The sequence below is a fragment of the Papio anubis genome, chromosome 12 (assembly GCF_008728515.1).
Source record: "Papio anubis isolate 15944 chromosome 12, Panubis1.0, whole genome shotgun sequence".
NCBI lineage: Eukaryota > Metazoa > Chordata > Mammalia > Primates > Cercopithecidae > Papio > Papio anubis.
The window spans coordinates 64,846,833-64,867,256 of record NC_044987.1 but is presented as its reverse complement, the minus strand read 5'-3'; the positions used below and the strand labels follow the sequence as shown (position 1 = coordinate 64,867,256).

Sequence of the window (20,424 nt, the reverse complement as noted above, 5' to 3'; positions counted from 1 at the left end):
GAAGCTCCATGAGCTGCCTTTTTCTTTTTTGGGGGTGTGTGTGTGTGTGGTGTGGTGTGTTGTGTTTGTTTTTTGTAGAGACAAGGTCTTACTATGTCACCCAGGCTGGAGTGCTATGGTGCAATGGTGCAATCTTGGCTCAATGCAACCTCTACCTCCTGGGCTCAAACCATCCTCCCATCTCAGTTTCCCCAGTAGCTGGGGCTACAGGTGCACATGACCACACCTAGCTATTTTTTTTTTTTTTAATTTTTCTTAGAGATGGGATTTCACCATGTTGCCCAGGCTGGCGTTGAAGTCCTGGGCTCATGTGATCCAGCCACCTGGGCCTCCCAGAGTGCTGGGATTACAGGCATGAGACATTATGGGCCTCCATCAGTTTTTTATGGCATTATCTGGCACATGCAGTTAAACAAACAAGAATATGACAGACAACAGGGCACAGAAGTATGTGCATGACACATAACATGTTTCAGTGCTACTTTTTAATTGATTGTGTAAAAGTGACCAATTTTTTCTTAGGGAAGCAGGGAAAAGTGGAAAAATTGTGAAGGCATGAGAGTAACTCAGTGAATGATTATAATTAAACAGCATCATCCATTAACTTGCATGTCCTCACCTGCCTCCGTGGCTAGGTAACATGACACTGACACAGTTTTACCTCTATTATTCTCTGGAATCCATCCTCATCTGGCCTGTCTGGATTAGGAGCAGGAAGTGATAATTAACTGATGGACTTTTAAGATTTAATGACATTTTGAGAACATTTTTTTCAATGGGCTCACACTAAAGGTCCTTTTATTTATAAAAATAATTTTATTTTTACCATTCACAATGTCAGCTGCTAATACTCATCTTGTCAGTCCAAATTTGTAGAGCTTTATAACTGAGTATCTTCCTCATCAGACTGCATTTCAAGAAGGTAGGTCCCAAGTCTCTGGATCTTTATTTTCCTTGCTTAGGTCTTAAATAGAAGATAAATTTGATAATAATTTTAGGACTGCATTGGAATTCTAAGTGTTCAGGCAAGCTGTAGAATGTATAACTGTAATTCACATTCTTTTTATTCAAATATTTTTGCTTGAGGAAACCACACTAAGAACAAGGAAGTAGTGACTGAGTGCCTTGCCGGTACAGCAGATGCTAGAACATACTGCAACATTACTATTCCCCAGGGCTTATTGTTATGTAAGTTCCTATTCAGCTTCCTTTGTTTTCTTTCACTTCTGAGAACTTAACTTTCGTTTCTCACTCAGCTCCTGTGAGTGAATCTGGTCCACGCCTGCTCCTGCCCTGCCCTCACTCTTCTCCCCTGATTCAAGACTCCTCTACTTTGGACTGAAGGTGAGTGGGGCAATTTGTGGGAGCATAGAATGGGAGGCTTTGAGAAGAATAGGTTGATTGTGTCTGGGTGAGTTTAATTTGTGGTTCTGAAGCTGCTCTGCATAAACAAAAAGAGGCAGCTTATGAACTGTCTGCTGAAATGGCGGAGGAAGAAAGCATTGAGTCTGGGAAAGGGGTAACCTTTAAAGAAGAGAGGTTTGCAAAAGCAAAAAGTCTTGTTTGTTTCCTAGAGAGACCATTCATTTCTTCAATCTAGGTACCTCCATCATCTTCCTTGTTGGAAATAAAGCTCAGAATCTTAAGGGAGATGAGCACTCAAACAAAGGATTTCTCAGCAAAGCAATTTTACTTCTGCGTAGACGGGTGCTTCTTCTTGGCCAGTCACCATGAGAGCACACTAGAACAAAGGAGGAAGAAATTTTTTATTCCTGATGCAAATCTTGCCCCTGTGTCATTTCCCCATTGGCTGGAGTCAGCCACACAATCTAAACTAGACCCAGTTGGCTAAACATTTTAACTTTCTTTAGATAAGATGAGCACGTGAGGGAGAGTGGGGAGATGGGGAAGGGGTGTCTGCGATGAGCTAGAAAACTAATCTTCCAAAATAAGGAAAGGAATGTGAGTTGGTACTGATAACGCCTGCTACTGTGGCATGTCTGGGCATGTAGCAAAAGCAGAAAGGAAAGAAAAGAGAAGAAACGGGAAATGGGGGGCGGGAGGGGGCACTGTGAATTAAAGAATAAAGGATTGATCAGGCTATTTGAAGAGAAACCTTATCATATCCCACATTCCTATTCTGTCATTTTGATTTTTCCAGTTTGCCAACGTGGATCAGAATATTCTTTTATTCAGAGGCAGCAAATTCCCCCCTCCTTTCTCCCGAAGAAGCTTGTGCAATGAAGCTGTTTTCATTTTTCATAAAGCAATCTCATGATGAGGTTCAGCAGGGATGAGAGCCCTTATCTGGATCTGGGTATGAGGGGAAGGAGTCTTAGGTACTCATTCTTCAGGAGGAAGGCCCTTTTGAAGCATATCCTTTTACTTGCCTTCTGGTAACTTTTCGGATGCTGTCCATAGCTTTCCTGATGAATTGGCAGCCCTCTGGTTAGTCTGATGAGAGAGGTTGCAGAATGGTCAGACTGCTGCTCATCTCTGCAGCTCCGCTTTGGTCACTTGTCTCTGAAGGTCCAGCCACAGGGAACTTGTTCTTCTGAGAGCCCACAGCTTACTCTTACTTCTGTAGCACCCCACGAACCTTGGGTATCTGCTCCTGCTTTAGAAGTTGCCATTATTCTAGGTACACCTTTTCATCATGAGTTCCCTCAACTCCCTACTCACTTTTCCCTTGCACAGAGTCAAGGCAAGGAGTTGGTAATTTCTCCTGAGTTTTATCTTGATCTTATCTCTGAGCATTTTGTACCTTGATGCCTGTGTCACCCATATTCTGATGCGTCCTTTTCTTTATTTCATTTTTCAGAGGTCCAGGTAACTGTCTCCTTATGTGTCTGTGCTGTACATCTTGTCAAGGTCCATATCTAGTATTTATTAATTGTCTACTCAAATCTAGTACAGGGCCCAATGAATAAAACTGTACTATTAATTTTTAAAAAATATTTTTGACTAAATTCACAAAACAAAAGCATACAGCTAGAGTAAAAAAAAAAAAAAAGAAACTATTTGATATCCAATAAACATTAAATACTGGGAAGAGATTGTTCTCTGGACTAGGGAAAAGGAAGTAAACATGCAGTCAAATAAAGGAAGTAGGCTGGGCACGGTGGCTCAGGCCTGTAATCCCAGTACTTTGGGAGGCCGAGGTGGATGGATCATGAGGTCAGGAGATCAAGACCATCCTGACTAACATGGTGAAACCCCGTCTCTACCAAAAATACAAAGAATTAGCCGGGCGTGGTGGCGGGCGCCTGTAATCCCAGCTATTCGGGAGGCTGAAGCAGGAGAATGGCTTGAACCTGGGAGGTAGAGCTTGCAGTGAGCTGAGATGGTGCCACCGCACTCCAGCCTGGGCTACAGAGCGAGACTCCGTCTCAAAAAAAAAAAAAGGAAGCAAACCAGCAGTTTTAATGTAGCAAAAAGGTAGCAGTTACTACAGGATAAATGTAAAATCAACAAAGCAAAAGCAACAAACTAAAAGGGCTGCAATAGGATCTGGTATCTGCAGTGCTCTTGTCAAGGGCTTTGCAACTTTAAATATAGATTTCAGATTAGGTCTCACTGTGAGAAAATGATTTTGAGCAGAATCTTCAATAAAATGATGGATTTAAGAACTGATGAACTAGCTGTGAGAGAAAGAGATGAAACTGGAGTAGCTTTATGAAATTTGTCCTCTGTTACAAAATGACTTACCTGAAACATATTGACCAGAGAGTTAGAACTCTTGGAAAAAGGGTCATTAATGTAGAGAAAACTAAACCCTGGACATTTTAATGGGCCATTGAAAAAGGAACTCTGAGTTTAGACAAATAGGAAGTGGTAACAATGTTTCTAAGTTCTACAGGTTTCTGCATGCCAAGAACAGGAACTATTTTCTCCATTGGTAGTTCCTGACCCAAGGAACAGGGGAAATTTAAAAAATGTTGGCTAGGCCAGGCATGGTGGCTCCTGCCAATGCCTAGCCAAAAATCCCAGCACTTTGGGAAGCCGAGACAAGAGGATCACTTGAGCTCAGGAGTTTGAGACCAGCCTGGGCAACGTAGTGAGACCTTGTTTCAAAAAAGAAAAAAAAAAGATATTGGTGGCTAAACTCCTTATAGCAGTTTTTCTCCTTATTGTGTAGCTACTCTAATTTAATTTAATATTTATTTATTTATTTATTTATTTATTTATGGAGTCTTGCTCTGTTGCCAGGCTGGAGTGCAGTGGCGTGATCTCAGCTCACTGCAACCTCTGCCTCCCGGGTTCAAGCGATTCTCCTGCCTCAGCCTCCCAAGTAGCTGGGACTATAGGCAAATGCCATCACACCTAACTAATTTTTGTATTTTTTTTTTAGTAGATACAGGGTCTCACCATATTAGCCAGGCTGATCTGAAACTCCTGACCTCAGGTAATCTGCCTGCCTCAGCCTCCCAAAGTGCTGGGATTATAGGTTTGAACCCCAGCGCCTGACCATTTTTTTTTTAATCTAAATTGTACACATACGGAAAGCTTCTGTGCAGGTAATCAGAGTATTCTGAAATAAGGAAGTTATGGACCTAGTTAGCCTTCACCGTGTCATAAAAACTCCTACATTTGTACCACCTTCAAAGGGGAGCATGCATTTTGTTTATGTGTCTATCTGTTTACCTGTCTTAGGTTGGAAGGGTTTCAATGGGGCTATATTTCTTCAATGTTAGAATAAAGAATGAATAAATCAAGAAAAATAAGCACTTGTATTAGTTTTCTAGAGCTGTCGTAGAAAAAGTACCAAAAGTGGTTGGCTTAAATAGCAGAAATATATTGCCTTACAATTCTGGAGGCTAGTTATCCAAGATAAAATGTATTGGCAGGGCTGGCTCCTTCTGAAGGCTATGAAGGAGGCATCTGCTCCATGCCTCTCTTCCAGCTTCTAATAGTTTCCTGGAAACCTTTAGCATTCCTTGGCTTATAGGTGCATCACCTTGATCTCTGCTTTCTTCTTCACCCTAGCATATTCCTTGTGTGTAAATGTCCCTTTTTAATAAGGATACAGTCATGTTGGATAAGGGTCTATCCTAATGAACACATGGTAACTAAATAGTATTTAAATATACTATCTGCAAATAAAAGGACATTCACACATTAGGATTCCAGCATCATTTGGGGAGAAACAGGACAGACTTTATCCCTCCGCTACATATTCTCAATATACTTGGCCTCCTTTATGGATAGAGACTTTTCTCCCATGACCAACAAATGTTTCTTTAAAAAGTATATTCATTGAGTCTATGTCACGTGTGTGATCCTATAACTATTTTAGCCTCTTTTCCTCTTCCCTAAAGATATATATCTTTAGGTTCCTATCACCATCCTAGCCATATGTCCAGGCCAAGGTTTCAACATTTAAAACCACAGCATGCCCCAGAACTACATAGCTGGTCTGGATCTCTCCATTTCTATACCCCCATAGCACTGGGTATCAGTATAGCTGTTGTAACCTTTACCTTTGTTGTCTGTTTAAATCTGTGCGGTAGTGGAGAGAATTCTGAAGGAGGACCTTGGAGACGATACATTCACTCTTACTCTACCTATTAGATTAGAATGAGTGATCTTTGTAAGTTGCTTAATTCTATTGACACACCTGAAGAAAGGGAGTATTCTTCTTTCTCGAGGGTTTTGTATGAAGAATAAAGAAGTCAAATTATTTCTAAATTGTAACTGGTTATAAAATTCTTCATGATAAAATTATTTTCTTATTGTGATGGTGGCGGTGGTGGTGGTTGCGGTGGTGTGTGGGTGTGTGTGTATGTCTTTGGGGAGTGAGTGTGAGGTCATGGGAGGACTTGCTATGGGTAGATGTGTTAGGATGTGAACTCTTCTTCACTGGAAACCATAATCATGGTCCCAAAGCTCAGCTATTGGGAAACTGCTAATTGATGGAAAGAAAAGATGAAAATCTGATTAAAAGGTCTAATCATCTATGGAGGGATAAGAAAGTTGTAGCTTTAAATATTCATTCAACATTTTATTCCTGTATGTGATTCACTCTTCTATGTATAGAGGACATATCAGTGAACAAAAACAGTCCCATGTCTATGAATGGATTACTTTTCAGGAGGAAGAAGTAGACATTTAAAGAACAATCTTATATATTACATAGTAAAAATAAGAAGATAAATGTGCAGTGAGTGATATTACTGGTGGTTTTGCTATAAGTAAGTTATAGTATGTCCTTCTAAGAAGAGGACATCTAAGAGATTGAATTAAATGTAAGAATGACTCTTGCTAACATCAGGGGAAGGATCATTTTATGCAGAGAGAGGAGCAAGTGCAAAAGCCTTGAGGAGTCATAGATTTCATAGTTTAATTGAGGAGGTGTTTTTTACATGTGGAAAAAGCAGAGGAGATAAACCTTAACAGTATAAGTAAAATAATTCAGATACTAAAGACCATATATTATGATTCTATTTTTATCAATTGATTAAAAACCCAAAGGATATTAGTGATTGTCTGGAGCTTGGGATCAGAATAGGAGTAACGGCATTAGGGGTTTTTTTTTTTTTTTTTTTTCAGGTGGTAAAAATAATTTTAAATTGGGTTACAGTAACAGTCATATAGTTCCACAAATTTAGTAGAAATTATCACATTATACACTTAAAAATGAGAGTGTTTGATGCTATATAAATACAACTCAGTAGCTTAAAAATACACAAATATTAGTGAATCATGCAAATATTAGAGATACAATCACGTCATCCAGAGAGAAAAGCATGTGCGAAAGCCCAGGGGCAGCGGTGTGCTTAGTGCATTTAACGTGGAAAATGTGTTTTGGGTTGGGGAACAAAAGGCAGGATAAATGATGGGTTACACGAACCTCTTGGTAGAAAAGCTTCAGTTTGTCCTCTCCAGTAGAAGAGAAAATAACAATAATTGCCTTGATGGGGTGAAATTTGTCCTGAGACAAAAATTAAGAATAAAGTGTTTCAAATTACTACAAAGTCCATTTTATTCTGTCATTGGTTTATTCTTCTTGCCTTTCTTTTCTCCTTTCTCTGGTAAATATTAATTTTTTGTCCTGTTCTAAATCTCTGTAAAAGCAGTATTCTTTCCATTCCCGCTTTTCTTACCCTGTCCCCTTCAACATTCCCAGCACTGCAGGATTTTCTGACCAAGAAGTTCAAGAGTCAAGACAGAAAGAAGCCAAGGGAGCAGTGCAATGGATTTCTCAGTAAAGGTAGACATAGAGAAGGAGGTGACCTGCCCCATCTGCCTGGAGCTCCTAACAGAACCTCTGAGCCTAGATTGTGGCCACAGCTTCTGCCAAGCCTGCATCACTGCAAAGATCAAGGAGTCAGTGACCATCTCAAGAGGAGAAAGCAGCTGTCCTGTGTGTCAGAGCAGATTCCAGCCTGGGAAGCTCCGACCTAATCGGCATCTGGCCAACATAGTTGAGAGAGTCAAGGAGGTCAAGATGAGCCCACAGGAGGGGCAGAAGAGAGACATCTGTGAGCACCATGGAAAAAAACTCCAGATCTTCTGTAAGGAAGATGGAAAAGTCATTTGCTGGGTTTGTGAACTGTCTCAGGAACACCAAGGTCACCAAACATTCCGCATAAACGAGGTGGTCAAGGAATGTCAGGTAGGCTCCAAGGTAGAAGAAGAGAAAGCAGAGAGCAGAAGATGGTACCTGATGTGAAATCTCCACGTTTTTTGTCCTGCTTTGTTCCCCTTTTCACCATAGAACTGAGAGATCTTTACAATCTCTCAGATTTCTTTACAAACTTTTTACTTAGTTTGTGATCTCTTTACAAACTTTACTTAGTTTCTGAAGCCTGAAGGACAGTGCTGCACATTGTTTTTATTTAAAAGAGCACAAATTTTTAGCAAGGAACAGTTGAATGAATGGAGAATTGCTTTGTAAGATAAGCTTTAATTGCCACTCCGAGAAGAAAGGTGTTTTTGGGAACATATCTTGTTAGATGTGGCAAGTGTGGCAATGAAAGGAAGTCTTTTCTTAATGCAGGGTCTGCTTTTTCTCTAGGAAAAGAATCAGGCTACTCTTGATAAGGGGATGGTAACTTCCATCATCCAGTAATAAGGAATACGTTCATCTCCTCAGATTTTCCCCCATGCCATAGGTTCTAATCACCAGCCTCACTGTTTCTGTAAACTAGTCCCTTCTGAGAGCCATCCAATTTCTTCCTCGCTATCCTCTATCCAGGTGCTGAGAAAACTCATAACTTTACTCTGGTATAATTTCTTTCTCACAGGAAAAGCTGCAGGCAGCCCTGCAGAAGCTGACAAAGGAGGATCAAGAAGCTGAGAAGCTGGAAGATGACATCAGACAAGAGAGAACCATCTGGAAGGCAGGAGGAGACACCTAAGGGATAATTAGACAGGAATCTGGGCAGGACCTTGGGCTCTATCACAAGGAGACCACTTCCCCTTTGCTGTGCTAGAATTAACAATTATAGAAGTCATTTGATTAGGTCTCATTTAATTCCTTCCCTATGGAGTTTGGGGGCTGGAGGGCAGACATATCATAAATCAACACAATATTTGGAAGTGAAGGCATGGAGGGAAATACCTGTGAAAATGCTTCCTGTGAATCCTGTGTTCCATTTGTGTCATCAAGTTTGGGGCTCCAATCCTTCCAGTAAACAACCTGAGGAAAGACCCAGGATTCCCTGTTTAGGTGGTTTGGGTAGGGGAATTTTTTTTTTTTTTTTTTTTTTTTTTTAAGACAAGAGTCTCCCTTTGTTGTCCAGGCTGGAGTGCAGTGGCCGGATCTCAGCTCACTGCAAGCTCCGCCTCCCGGGTTCACGCCATTCTCCGGCCTCAGCCTCCCGAGTAGCTGGGACTACAGGCGCTGCCACCTCGCCCGGCTATTTTTTTTTTGTATTTCTTAGTAGAGACGGGGTTTCACCGTGTTAGCCAGGATGGTCTCGATCTCCTGACCTCGTGATCCGCCCATCTCGGCCTCCCAAAGTGCTGGGATTACAGGCTTGAGCCACCGCGCCCGGCCAATTTTTTGTATTTTCAGTAGAGATGAGGTTTCACCATGCTAGCCAGGATGGTCTTGATCTCCTGACTTCGTGATCCGCCCACCTCTGCCTCCCAAAGTGCTGGGATTACAGGCGTGAGCCACTGTGCCCGACCAGGTAGAGGTATTTAAGAGAGAGAAAGGCAAGGTTGTTCAGGACAGGTGTCTATAATCCAAGCCTCACCCAAGCATCACATTTTGTCTCAGATTAGGCCTCAATAAAAGACTTGAGTGTATTGCTTTGGAAGGAGTTCCGGTTAAAAAATAGAAAAGCATGGCTTCACCAGAAATTGTGTATTGGCTTTTGCCTTGTATTCCTTTTGAGAACTCCCTGAGGAAAACAGTTCTTATCCTGGCTCCCAGGCTCATACAAAGCAGGCCTTCAACCAGTCAGACTGACTGCCTCTTTCTCTTCTCATTCCCAAGAATTATATCCAGATCGAGAGACAGAAAATTCTGAAAGGGTTCAATGAAATGAGAGTCATCTTGGACAGTGAGGAGCAGAGAGAGCTGCAAAAGCTGGAGGAAGGTGAGGTGAATGTGCTGGATAACCTGGCAGCAGCTAGCGACCAGCTGGTCCAGCAGAGGCAGGATGCCAGCAAGCTCATCTCAGATCTCCAGCGGAGGTTGAGGGGGTCATCAATAGAGATGCTGCAGGTAAGACTTGGGATGGAGCACCTACATGTGAGATTAGGGGGAAAACACAGAGGCTGATTTTCCTTCCCTTCCCAGTCTCTAGGCTTTCTTCTGTGTGGTGACATTAAATGGTTCCTTTGGTCCGGCAGTGCCCCTTTTATGCCCATCATTTCAGGAGTCACAGAGATAATTAAGTGTATGAGTGGCAAGGGAAATTCCCATTATTATTTACTTATGAGAGGCAGTGTAAAAATTTGAGCTTGGAGAGAAGATTCTTTGTACCACGAGCAAATTAGTTTTAGAACTTCCCCATCACATCAAAAACATTTCTCATGCCTGTTTACAGTCAATATCTGCTTCTACCTCCACCTCCTGGCAACCAATCTGTTTTCTGTCTGTATAGAATTGGCTTCTCTGGACCTTTCAATATGAATTGAATTATACAACATGTAGTCTTTTGCATCTGGCATCTTTAATTTAGCATAATATTTTGAGGTTTATTTATATTGCAGTATATCAGCATTTTGCTCTTTCTTATTGCTAATACTATTCCATTATCTCAATAAATCATGTTATGTTTGTGTATTCACCAGTTGGTGGCTATATGAATATTTTCTAGTTAGGGACTATTATGAATAATGCTACAGTAAACATTCACTTACATGTCCTCATACAAACATGTTTTCATTTATCTTGAGTAGATTTTAAGAGTGTTATATGTTAAGTTTATGTATAATTTTTAAGTTGTTGTACTATTTTCCAAAGTCATTACTCATTCTATATGAGTAACAATATAAAAGCTTATAAAAAGTAATATAAAAAGTTTCTAGGTTCTTCACATCCTTTTTAATACTTGATATTTCCTTCTTTTTTTTTTTTTTTTGTTTAGTTACAGCCTTTCTAGTGGGAATGTAATGGTATCTCAATGTAGTTTTAATTTGCTTTTTCCTAAAAACTAACACTGCTGAAAAGCTTATTATTTCCACATGTAGATTCTGTACATCTCTTTTTAGAGTTTATCCTATTTTTTATTTTTGGTGCTATTGTGATTTTTTCTATTTCAAATTTCAATTCTTCATTGCTGGCACATAGAAAAGAAATTGACTTTAGTGTTTTAATCATGTATATTGCAACCTTGCTATAATTACTTATTAGTCATAGAAGAGTTTTTTTTTAAAATGTCAATTCTTTGGCATTTTCTACATAGAAAATCATGCCATCTGAGAATAAAGTTAATTATTTCATACTTTGCAGTTTGTATAGTTTTCTTTTCTGTTTTTTTTTTTTTTTTTTTTTTTGGAGAAGGAGTCTTGCTCTGTTACCCAGGCTGGAGTGTAGTGGCATGATCTCAGCTCACTGCAAACTTCACCTCCTGGGTTCAAATAATTCCCCCTCCTTAACCTCCCAAGTAGCTGGGACTAGCGCACACCGCCACACCTGGCTAATTTTTTTTTATATTTTAGTAAAAACAGGGATTCACTGTGTTGCCCAGGCTGGTCTCGAACTCTTGAGCTCAGGCAATCTACCCGCCTTGGCCTCCCAAAGTGCTAGGATTACAGGCATAAGCCACCACGCCCGGCCAGCAGTTTGTATAGTTTTCATGTGTCTTTACTTATTTTATTGCACTAACTAGGACTTCTAGTACAATGTTCAGTACAATGTTCAGTAGGCATGGAGAGAGGGGATATCCTTTCCTTTTTCCTGACCTTAGGAGGAAAGTACTCAGTCTCTCACTTCCTGATGTTAGCTATAGGAGTTTGGATCTAGATTCAAGAACTGTGAGAGAATAAATCTCAGTTGTTTAAAAACCATACAGTTTGTGCTACTTTGTTACAGCAATCCCAGAAAATTAAAACACCTACCATTTTTGACTGTTTTCTATTTACTCTACTTGTTCTTTGCTTTTCTCCCTTCCTCCCTTTTTCTGCCCTCTTTTACTTTTAACTATTTTGTATTATTCAATTGAGTATTTCATATTATTCAATTTTCTTTCCTCTCTTAGCTTATTAGTTATGTATTAGTAATATACATAACTAATATAGCTATATTAGTTATATATCATATACATAACTAATATACATAACATATTAGTTACATATAACTAATATGCATAAAGGTATATATAAATATAAAACATACATATATATTGAAGTATAAAAATATTAAAAAATAAACATTTTATAAATATATAAAAATATATTTTAAAAATATAAATAACACCATACATATATATATAAAGGCTTAGTGCTTGCCCTGGAGTTTGTAATACGCATTTACAGCTAATCTAAGTCTACTTACAAATAACACTATACCCCTTCACATGTAGTGCAGGTACCTTAGAGCAGAGTATCCTCAATCTTGAGTAACATTGCTGTCATCCATTTCACTTATCCATAAGCTGTAATCACCTGCTACATTGTTGATATTATTACTTTAAACCATTATCTTATATATTAGTTGAGAATAAGAAAAATAAAATATTTTATTTTATTTTTATTTCTTTTTCAGTGCTTGTTCTCTCTTTGTGAAGATCTGAATTTCAGACATATAATCTTTTCTTCCCCCAAACGTCTTTTAACATTTATGGCAAAGTATTTCTTCATTATTGCAGGACAAAATTTCTGAATATAAAATTCTTGAATCATGGATTTTATTCTTTCAAAACTTTAATATTTATTCCACATGCTAAACTTTTACTAGTTTTAGTAGTTGTGTGTTTCTGTGTATATTCTTTGAGATCATTTACATACCTAATCATGCTATCTGTAAATAAATATAGTTAATTTTTAAATTTTCACTTTTATTTAAGATACAGGGAGTATATGTACAGGTTTGTTACATGCAAAGGGTTTGGGATACAGATCCCATCACCCAGGTAATAAGCATAGTACCCAATCAGTAGTTTTTCAGCCCACACACCCTTCCTCCCTCCCCTAGTGTAGCCTGCAGTGTCTATTATTTCCATATTTATGTCCACGTATATTCAATATTTAGCTTCCACTTATAAGTGAGAACATGCAGTGCTTGATTTTCAGTTCCTGTGTTAATTTGCTTAGGATTATGGCCTCCTGCTGCATTGATGTTTCAAAGAACATGATTTTATTCTTTTTTATGGCTGTGTAGTATTCCATGGTGTATATGTACCACATTTTGTTTATCCGGTCTACCACTGATGGATACCTGGGTTGATTCCATGTCTTTGCAAGCAAAAAAACAAAGTGTCCCATTAAAAATGGGCAAAATAATGAACAGGCATTTATGAAAAGAAGACATACAGGCTGCCAACAAACATATGAAAAAATACTCATCATTGCTGATAACCAGAGAAATGCAAATCAAAATCACAGCAAGATACCATCTCACAACAGTCAGAATGGCTATTATTATAAAGTCAAAAATTAACAGATGCTAGTGAGGCTACAGAGTAATGGGAGCATGTACTCTGTTGGTAGAAATGTAAATTATTTCAGCCATTGTAGAAAGCAGTCTGGAGATTTCTGAAAGAACTTAAAACAGAGCTACTGTTAGACCCAGCAATCCCACTACTGGTTATATACGCAAAGGAAAAAAAATCATTCTACCAAACAAATATAGTTTTACTTCTCTTTCATGCTAGATGTCTTATTTCCTTTTATTTTTCCTTTTTTCTTTTTTATCTTTCTTTTTTGTTGTTATGTGTGTTTGTGTGTGTGTTTTTTTTTTTTTTTTTTTTTTTTGAGACGGAGTCTGGCTCTGTCGCCCGGGCTGGAGTGCAGTGGCCAGATCTCAGCTCACTGCAAGCTCCGCCCCCCGGGTTTACGCCATTCTCCTGCCTCAGCCTCCCGAGTAGCTGGGACTACAGGTGCCCGCCACCTCGTCCGGCTAGTTTTTTTTTGTATTTTTTAGTAGAGACGGGGTTTCACTGTGTTCGCCAGGATGGTCTCGATCTCCTGACCTCGTGATCCGCCCGTCTCGGCCTCCCAAAGTGCTGGGATTACAGGCTTGAGCCACCGCGCCCGGCCGTGTGTGTGTTTTTTTATTGCACTTGATAGAACTTCCACTACAATGTTGACCGTAGTGGTGAAACCACACACACTAGTCTTTTTCTTGATTTTAAGAGGAAGTAATTCAGACTTTCACTATTAATTATGATATTAGCTGTATATTACTTATACATGTTTCTTATCAGTTTTGAGGATGTTCTCTTTTATTACCAGTTTGTTGAGAAACCATCCATTTTATCTGAATGGATGTTGATTTTCTTGTTGAATTATAGGAGTCATTTACAGATTCTAGATATTAATACCTTATTAGACATATGATTTGTAACTATGCTTTCCCATTCTATGGATTGGCTTTTCACTCTCTTCATAGTGTTTTTCATAACTTAAGAGTGATTTTTTTAAAGTTTGATATTGGTAAAGGTCTGTTTGTTTATTTTTTTCTCACATTGGCTTCACTTTTTATATCATAGCCAACAAATAGCTACCAAATCCAATGTCATACAATTTTCCCTTTTTCTTCTAGGAGTTTTATAGCTTTAGGTCTTTGATTTATTTTTAGTTATAGTGGTTATATGGTATAAATTATCTATTTTTAATGTTATTGTAGCCATTGTATTATATTGTGCCATTTTTTGGAAACAGTTTGGTAATAAGGGTGAAGAGGTGGCAGACAGCTGAGGAATGGACCATAGAGGACAACATTTGTTTGTCCAACCTCTATTCCTTTTGATTGTTTCTTTACAATAACTTTTGAGGAACCATCACTACCCTATCTCATTCCCTGTAGTTGGTTAAAGTAGACAAAATTAGTAGCATTAGGCATGTATGTTACTCAGTTCTGGTAAATCATTATAGCCAATTCTTATAGTTTTTCCAAGCTTACAGTTATTATTTTACGATATATACTTGACTCAATTGGGGTCAATAGTTTGCATGCCTTAGAATTTTACTGTCATGAGTAAAAAGAGAATTTGTCTTTTCTGATGGGTATCATATCAGGGATAATAATTTAAACCAAGAAAATCAAGCTGATGCCATAATTAATCTGAAAATAAGTCAATATACTAGGTATAAAATATAATTTTTAGAAGAAAAACCAGATTCTGATGGCAAGATTTTAGTTTAAAAACCCAGCTATGAGTAAAATTATACTTAACCCCTTGAATTTGTTTTTTTAAAATTTAAACCAGTTTTAGTTGGGTTTTGTCAGACATTATAACAACAAAAAAGCTAATACAGGCAGTGAAACTATTTCTGAGGGTGTGAAGTCAACTGGAGGTCAATTCTTTGTTGGTATAAAGGAGGTCAGATCAGACAGCAGGGAGACCAAATACATTGGCACATATTTGTTCAAAAAAATAAAGGAAATAAAGGTCATGGTGAGAAAGAAAAGACAGCTAAAAACAGTTAAAAATGGAAACTAGTCTAGGTTAATAAAATGTTGGAATCCAGGATAAAATTTTATAGTTTCTAAGATGATGACTAAGTGGATATTGATACTATTCTGGACAGTGGGGTGTAAATAGTTGGGAAATAGTAAGTTACATTTAAGACCTACGCAGTTACTTGCTCCTGTGGCTTGTTTCATACTGAAAAATGGATGAGATCACCTACAGTAGAGTTTAGTTGCATGTAGAGTGAGTACATGGAGGCCAGACAAACTTTTACTTGAGATGCTTGCTTGCTTTTACTCTCATGGGAACAGCACACTTCTTAAGGACTTTGATTATTAATTTTCATCATTGAACCTCTAAAACCTGAAAAAATATCTGGCAAACATATTTCGCCATTTTGTGTCTGTTGATGTATAAAATGAAAACACAATGAATTAATGAGGTTATCTAATTAAAATGTATAAAAATATTAGAATTTCTCCCTCTTTTTTAAATATATTCCTTCTTGAGATACTTGAAGCATCTTCCTAACTCCCTCATCTGAGTCCTCTGCAGTGGTCAGTCTGAATCTTATCTCCACACTTCGGCCCCAGTCTGTGACCATCTATCTATTCCCACCATATCCAGGGGTAGTAAGAGTGTGGGGAGGAAAGTGGATAAAACTTTGTAAGACAGGAGGGCTTATCACTCTTAAGCATTGCTAGACAAAATACAGGATGCTCAGTTTAAGTTTAATTTCAGATAAAAGAAACGTAATAGTTTTAGTATAAGAGTATCTTAAATATTGCAAGGGTCATATATACAAAACAAAAAAAGTATTGTTTATCCCAAATTCAAATTGAACTAGCCACTTTTATGTTCTAAATCTGGCAACCCTATCTTGACTTATGTTTTCTATCTTTTCCCCAGGATGTGATTGACGTCATGAAAAGGTATATGTGGAAGAGAGATATGGTCTCATTTGTCTGAAAAGAGAATTATAGTCCTGAAAGATATCTTCCTTCAATCAGAACAACATAAAAAATCACAAGGCTGGGAAACTGTATTAAATTGTCCCAAACTGCTAATCACAGAGTGAAGTTTTCAACTGTAAGAAATTTAGGTGTTGCGAGGTCACAGAGTTAGGGCCAATGGAGGCCTTAGGAATAAGAGTTTGCAATATCAGAACCCCATGATTTCACTCACTTTATTCAAACCTTTGTCTCTGTTGTTTCCATATTGCATAGATGCCTGTCTTATTGCAGTGAGGGTCTGCCCTCTTTATATGCCAGACTCCAAATTTTCCAGAGACAGCGCCTTTATATTTATTTTCCTCCCTGAGAATAAAATAAACAATAACTTTCTAGGTGGTGCTTTTTAGATTTCTAAAAAAATATATTCGAATCTTGAGGAATAGTGGCTTTGGTCCTGGTGCTAATATAACCTTTTCTTGTTCACATACTTTACTATCTTGTAGGAAAAAATAATATTCTTGTGTCTAAAATTGCCCACCTACTTGGCAGCATCAAAGTTTTTTTAAACACATGAAAATCAGACCACTATTAATTAATTTGGTCATCGTAATTTCTTCTCTCCCCAAAGAACTTGAAACCTCAGAGATTATTCTCTAGGTCTCATATTGGGATAACAGATTTTGGAAATCCTTTAGCTCTTCAATATAGGATTCCATTTTGATATCTCTCAAGCACTCAGTAGACAGATTCTATGGCCTCTTTAATGACCACCTGTCTAGGAACCCACATCTCTGGCCTCTTCCTGGTGGACCCACTGAGATGGCAATGACTTTTCTAAATATTAAATAAGTTTCTTAGAGGCACAGAATATCTTTTAAAAGCATTATTGGCTGGGTGTGGTGGCTCACGCCTATAATCCTAGCACTTTGGGAGACCGAGGTGGGCGGATCACTTGAAGTCAGGAGTTCAAAACTAGCCTGGCCAACATGGTGAAACCCTGTCTCTACCAAAAGTACAAAAAAAAGTACAAAAAAATTATGGTGGCAGGCACCTGTAATCCCAGCTACTCAGGAGGGTGAGGCAGGAGAATCGCTTGAACCTGGGAGGCAGAGGTTGCAGTGAACCGAGGTTGCTCCACTATACTTCAGCCTGGACGACAGAGTAAGACTGTCTCAAAACAGAAACAAACAAACAAACAAAAAGCATTATTATTTTATCCAATTTCATTTTCATTTTTAAGAGGTCCAGCCTGGGTGACAGAGCGAGACTCCGTCTCAAAAAAAAAAAAAAAAAAAAAAAGCATTATTATTTTATCTAATTTTATATTCATTTTTAAGAGGTAGAAAGCGTGGGGTTAATTACTACATTTTAAAAGTAAGAAAATGAACATCTTTGAGTGAAGACCTTCCCAAGGTTACACAGAGGGGAAGTGGGCAGACAGGTAGACCTGAGCACATTTCTCTGGGCTCCAGTGTCAGGTGTCTCCCCTCTACTGTCCTCAGGGAAGAGGGTCCAAGTGCATCAGTAAGTATGGTGAAAGGTGAGAGAGACAGTGATCTTGGATGGAGAGAAATAGGGAAAGCTGTAAAGGTTATCAATTTTTGTTATCACTAGGAGTGAAAACTGGACACTGAAGAAGCCAAAACCTGTTTCCAAGAAACTGAAGAGTGTATTCAGAGCACCAGATCTCAGTAGGATGTTGCAAGTTCACAAAGGTAAGGGGATTCAGAGGAAGGCTGAGTGTGGATTTCTTAGTATCAGGGCTCAATAGGGAAGCAGGTGGTTTTTTTAGGTTAGGACATAGGAGAGGAGGTGGGCCAGAGAAGGAGGAAAATCCTATGCGGTAGATGTGGTCCTATCTTAGGGGGAATGACCAGGTGTCTGATTCATCCTCTCATTCACCAGTGCATAGAATGCCAGTATTCCCCTTTCCTTTCCCTACTCTGGAGAACAGACAAGTGTCAGTACTTACTCATTTGCTTCTAACAACATCACTGAAACTTTTGTCATTTCAGAGCTGACAGATGTCCAGTGCCACTGGGGTAAGATATGGGGTTTTCAAATCACCTCCTTTCAGAATTGTGGTTACTCTTAAAACTCATAATCTGAGTCTCTTGTGTTCCTCCCCAAACATGCTTATACCCTGTAGTTCTTAAACGTCCTACTAACCTCTATCAGCACAAGTTCCATTTGATATCGACACAAGTTCCACTTTCAATATATCTCTTCTCAATGCCATAAGACACACCTATCCCATATTCTTCACTTGACTCTGTAATTTTTTCTACAGTGGACGTGATGCTGAATCCAAACAGTACCATTTCGAATGTTGCTGTTTCTGTGGATCAGAGACAAGTGGCAACTGTACGCACCTTCGCATTTAAGAATTCAAATCCACGTGATTTTTCTGATTTTGGTGTCTTGGGCTGCCAACATTTCTCTTCGGGGAAATATTACTGGGAAGTAGATGTGTCTGGAAAGATTGCCTGGATCCTGGGCGTATACAGTAAAATAAGTAGTCCTAATAAAAGGAAGAGCTCTGGGTTTGTTTTTGATCCGAGTGTAAATTATGCAAATGTTTATTCCAAATACAGACCTCAATATGGCTACTGGGTTATAGGATTACAGAATACATGTGAATATAATGCTTTTGAGGACTCCTCCTCGGCTGATCCCAAGGTTTTGACTCTCTTTATGGCTGTGCCTCCCTGCCGTGTTGGGGTTTTCCTAAACTATGAGGCAGGCATTGTCTCATTTTTCAATGTCACAAACCATGGAGCACTCATCTACAAGTTCTCTGGATGTCGCTTTTCTCAACCTGCTTATCCGTATTTCAATCCTTGGAACTGCCAAGTCCCCATGACCCTGTGCCAACCGAGCTCCTGAGTGTTCTCATTCCCTTACCTATTTCTGCATAGTAGCCCTTGTGCTGAGATTCAGATTCTGCACCTGAGTTCATCTCCACTGAGACCATCTCTTCCTTTCTTTCCCCTTCTTTTACTTAGAATGTCTTTGTATTCATTTGCTAGGGCTTCCAAAACAAAGCATCATAGACTGCTGATTTAAACTGTAATTGTATTGTTACTGTGGGCTGGAAATCCAAAATCTAGATTCCAGCAGAGTTGGTTCTTTCTGAAGTCTGCAAGGAAGGGCTTTGTTCCATGCCTCTCTCCTTGACTTGTAGACAGCATCTTCTCCCTGTGACTCTTCACATTGTCTGCATGTACATCTCTGTGCACAAGTTTTCCCTTTTCATTAAGACACCAGTCATACTGGCTCAGGGCCCACCGCTAATGCCTTAATGAAATCATTTTAACATTATATTCTCCACAAAGACCTTATTTCCAAATAAGGTAATATTCGGAGGTATTGGGAATAAAAACTCCAACATATAAATTTGAGGAAGTCACAGTTTAACTTGTAACAATCTTACCCTTTCTTGCAAGAGATGCTTGTACATTATTATTCCTAGTATCTTGGTTTCACTAGTAGTAAATAATAGATATATTTTTTGTATTTGCAAGGGAAATACATCTAATCCCTCCTATAGAAAGAACAGTATTACTGTAATTCCTTTGCAATCTCTTTTCTTCCTCATTTACTCTGCCCCTTAAAAGATTGAAGAAAGAGAAACTTGTAAACTCATATCTAGCAAAGTACATAAGAATCCGTCACTAAATAATGTATCCTTGAGAATGTGTTGGTTTACCAGTGACACCCCATATTCATCACAAAATTAAAGCAAGAAATCCGTAGTAATTTATTTACTAATAGTGGATTTTTAATGCTCAGAGTTTCTGAGGTCAAATTTTATCTTTTCACTTACAAGCTCTATGATCTTAAATAGTTTACTTAATGCTTTTGGTGTATTTTCCTCAAATTAATATTGGTGTTCAAGATTGTATCTAATTCCTCTGATAACTTTGAGAAGCAAACTTTTATTAAATGTAAGGCACTTTTCTATGAATTTTAAATATAAACATAAATATTGTTCTGATTATTACTGAAAAAATGTCAGCCATTTCAATGTCTTGGGAAACAATTTTTTGTTTTTGTTCTGTTTTCTTTTTGCTTCAATAAAACAATACTTGGCTCTACTGAAGTCTCATTCTTCAGTTTCCAAAATCTGGCTGCAGGGAATATGAGTTTCCATATGTCCAGTAAAGAAGGTCATGTCTAGGCCTAGCTGTCCTTGATAAGAGAAGACCTTATGCTGTTCAGATGTTTTTCTCATAATGAAGCACTTGAGTGCACCATTGCATTTACCATCCTATGTACTTTTTTTCTTTTTTTTTCTTTTTTTTAAAGTCTTTTTTAAAACACAGGATGAGTAGTAGAACTACCTAGGATAGCAAAGACACAAAACATTCTTAAAGAAGTATATTGTATTAGTCGGGGTTCTCCAGAGAAACAGAACAATAAGAGATACATATTTATGA

The 20,424-nt window shown here is 38.5% G+C and overlaps 1 protein-coding gene across 2 annotated transcripts; it reads left to right on the top strand.

Annotated features, from left to right (window-relative positions):
- Nucleotides 1–1,097: 1,097 nt before the first annotated feature.
- Nucleotides 1,098–20,082, top strand: TRIM22 (tripartite motif containing 22). 2 transcript variants are annotated; one of them, XM_031652735.1, is made up of 8 exons: nt 1,098–1,344; nt 7,127–7,615; nt 8,247–8,342; nt 9,446–9,676; nt 15,942–15,964; nt 17,600–17,700; nt 18,001–18,027; nt 18,276–20,082. In XM_031652735.1, exons 2-8 carry the CDS (start codon nt 7,193–7,195, stop codon nt 18,869–18,871), a joined length of 1,497 nt encoding a protein of 498 aa, XP_031508595.1. In that variant the 5' UTR covers nt 1,098–1,344; nt 7,127–7,192; the 3' UTR covers nt 18,872–20,082.
- Nucleotides 20,083–20,424: the final 342 nt, after the last annotated feature.

Coding starts and splice junctions, on each gene's coding strand:
- TRIM22 (XM_031652735.1), top strand. CDS start 7,193: ATGGATTTCTCAGTAAAGGTAGACATAGAGAAGGAGGTGACCTGCCCC. Junction 8,343..9,445: donor AAGAGAGAACCATCTGGAAG/GCAGGAGGAGAC, acceptor CTCATTCCCAAG/AATTATATCCAGATCGAGAG. Junction 15,965..17,599: donor GTGATTGACGTCATGAAAAG/GTATATGTGGAA, acceptor TGTTATCACTAG/GAGTGAAAACTGGACACTGA.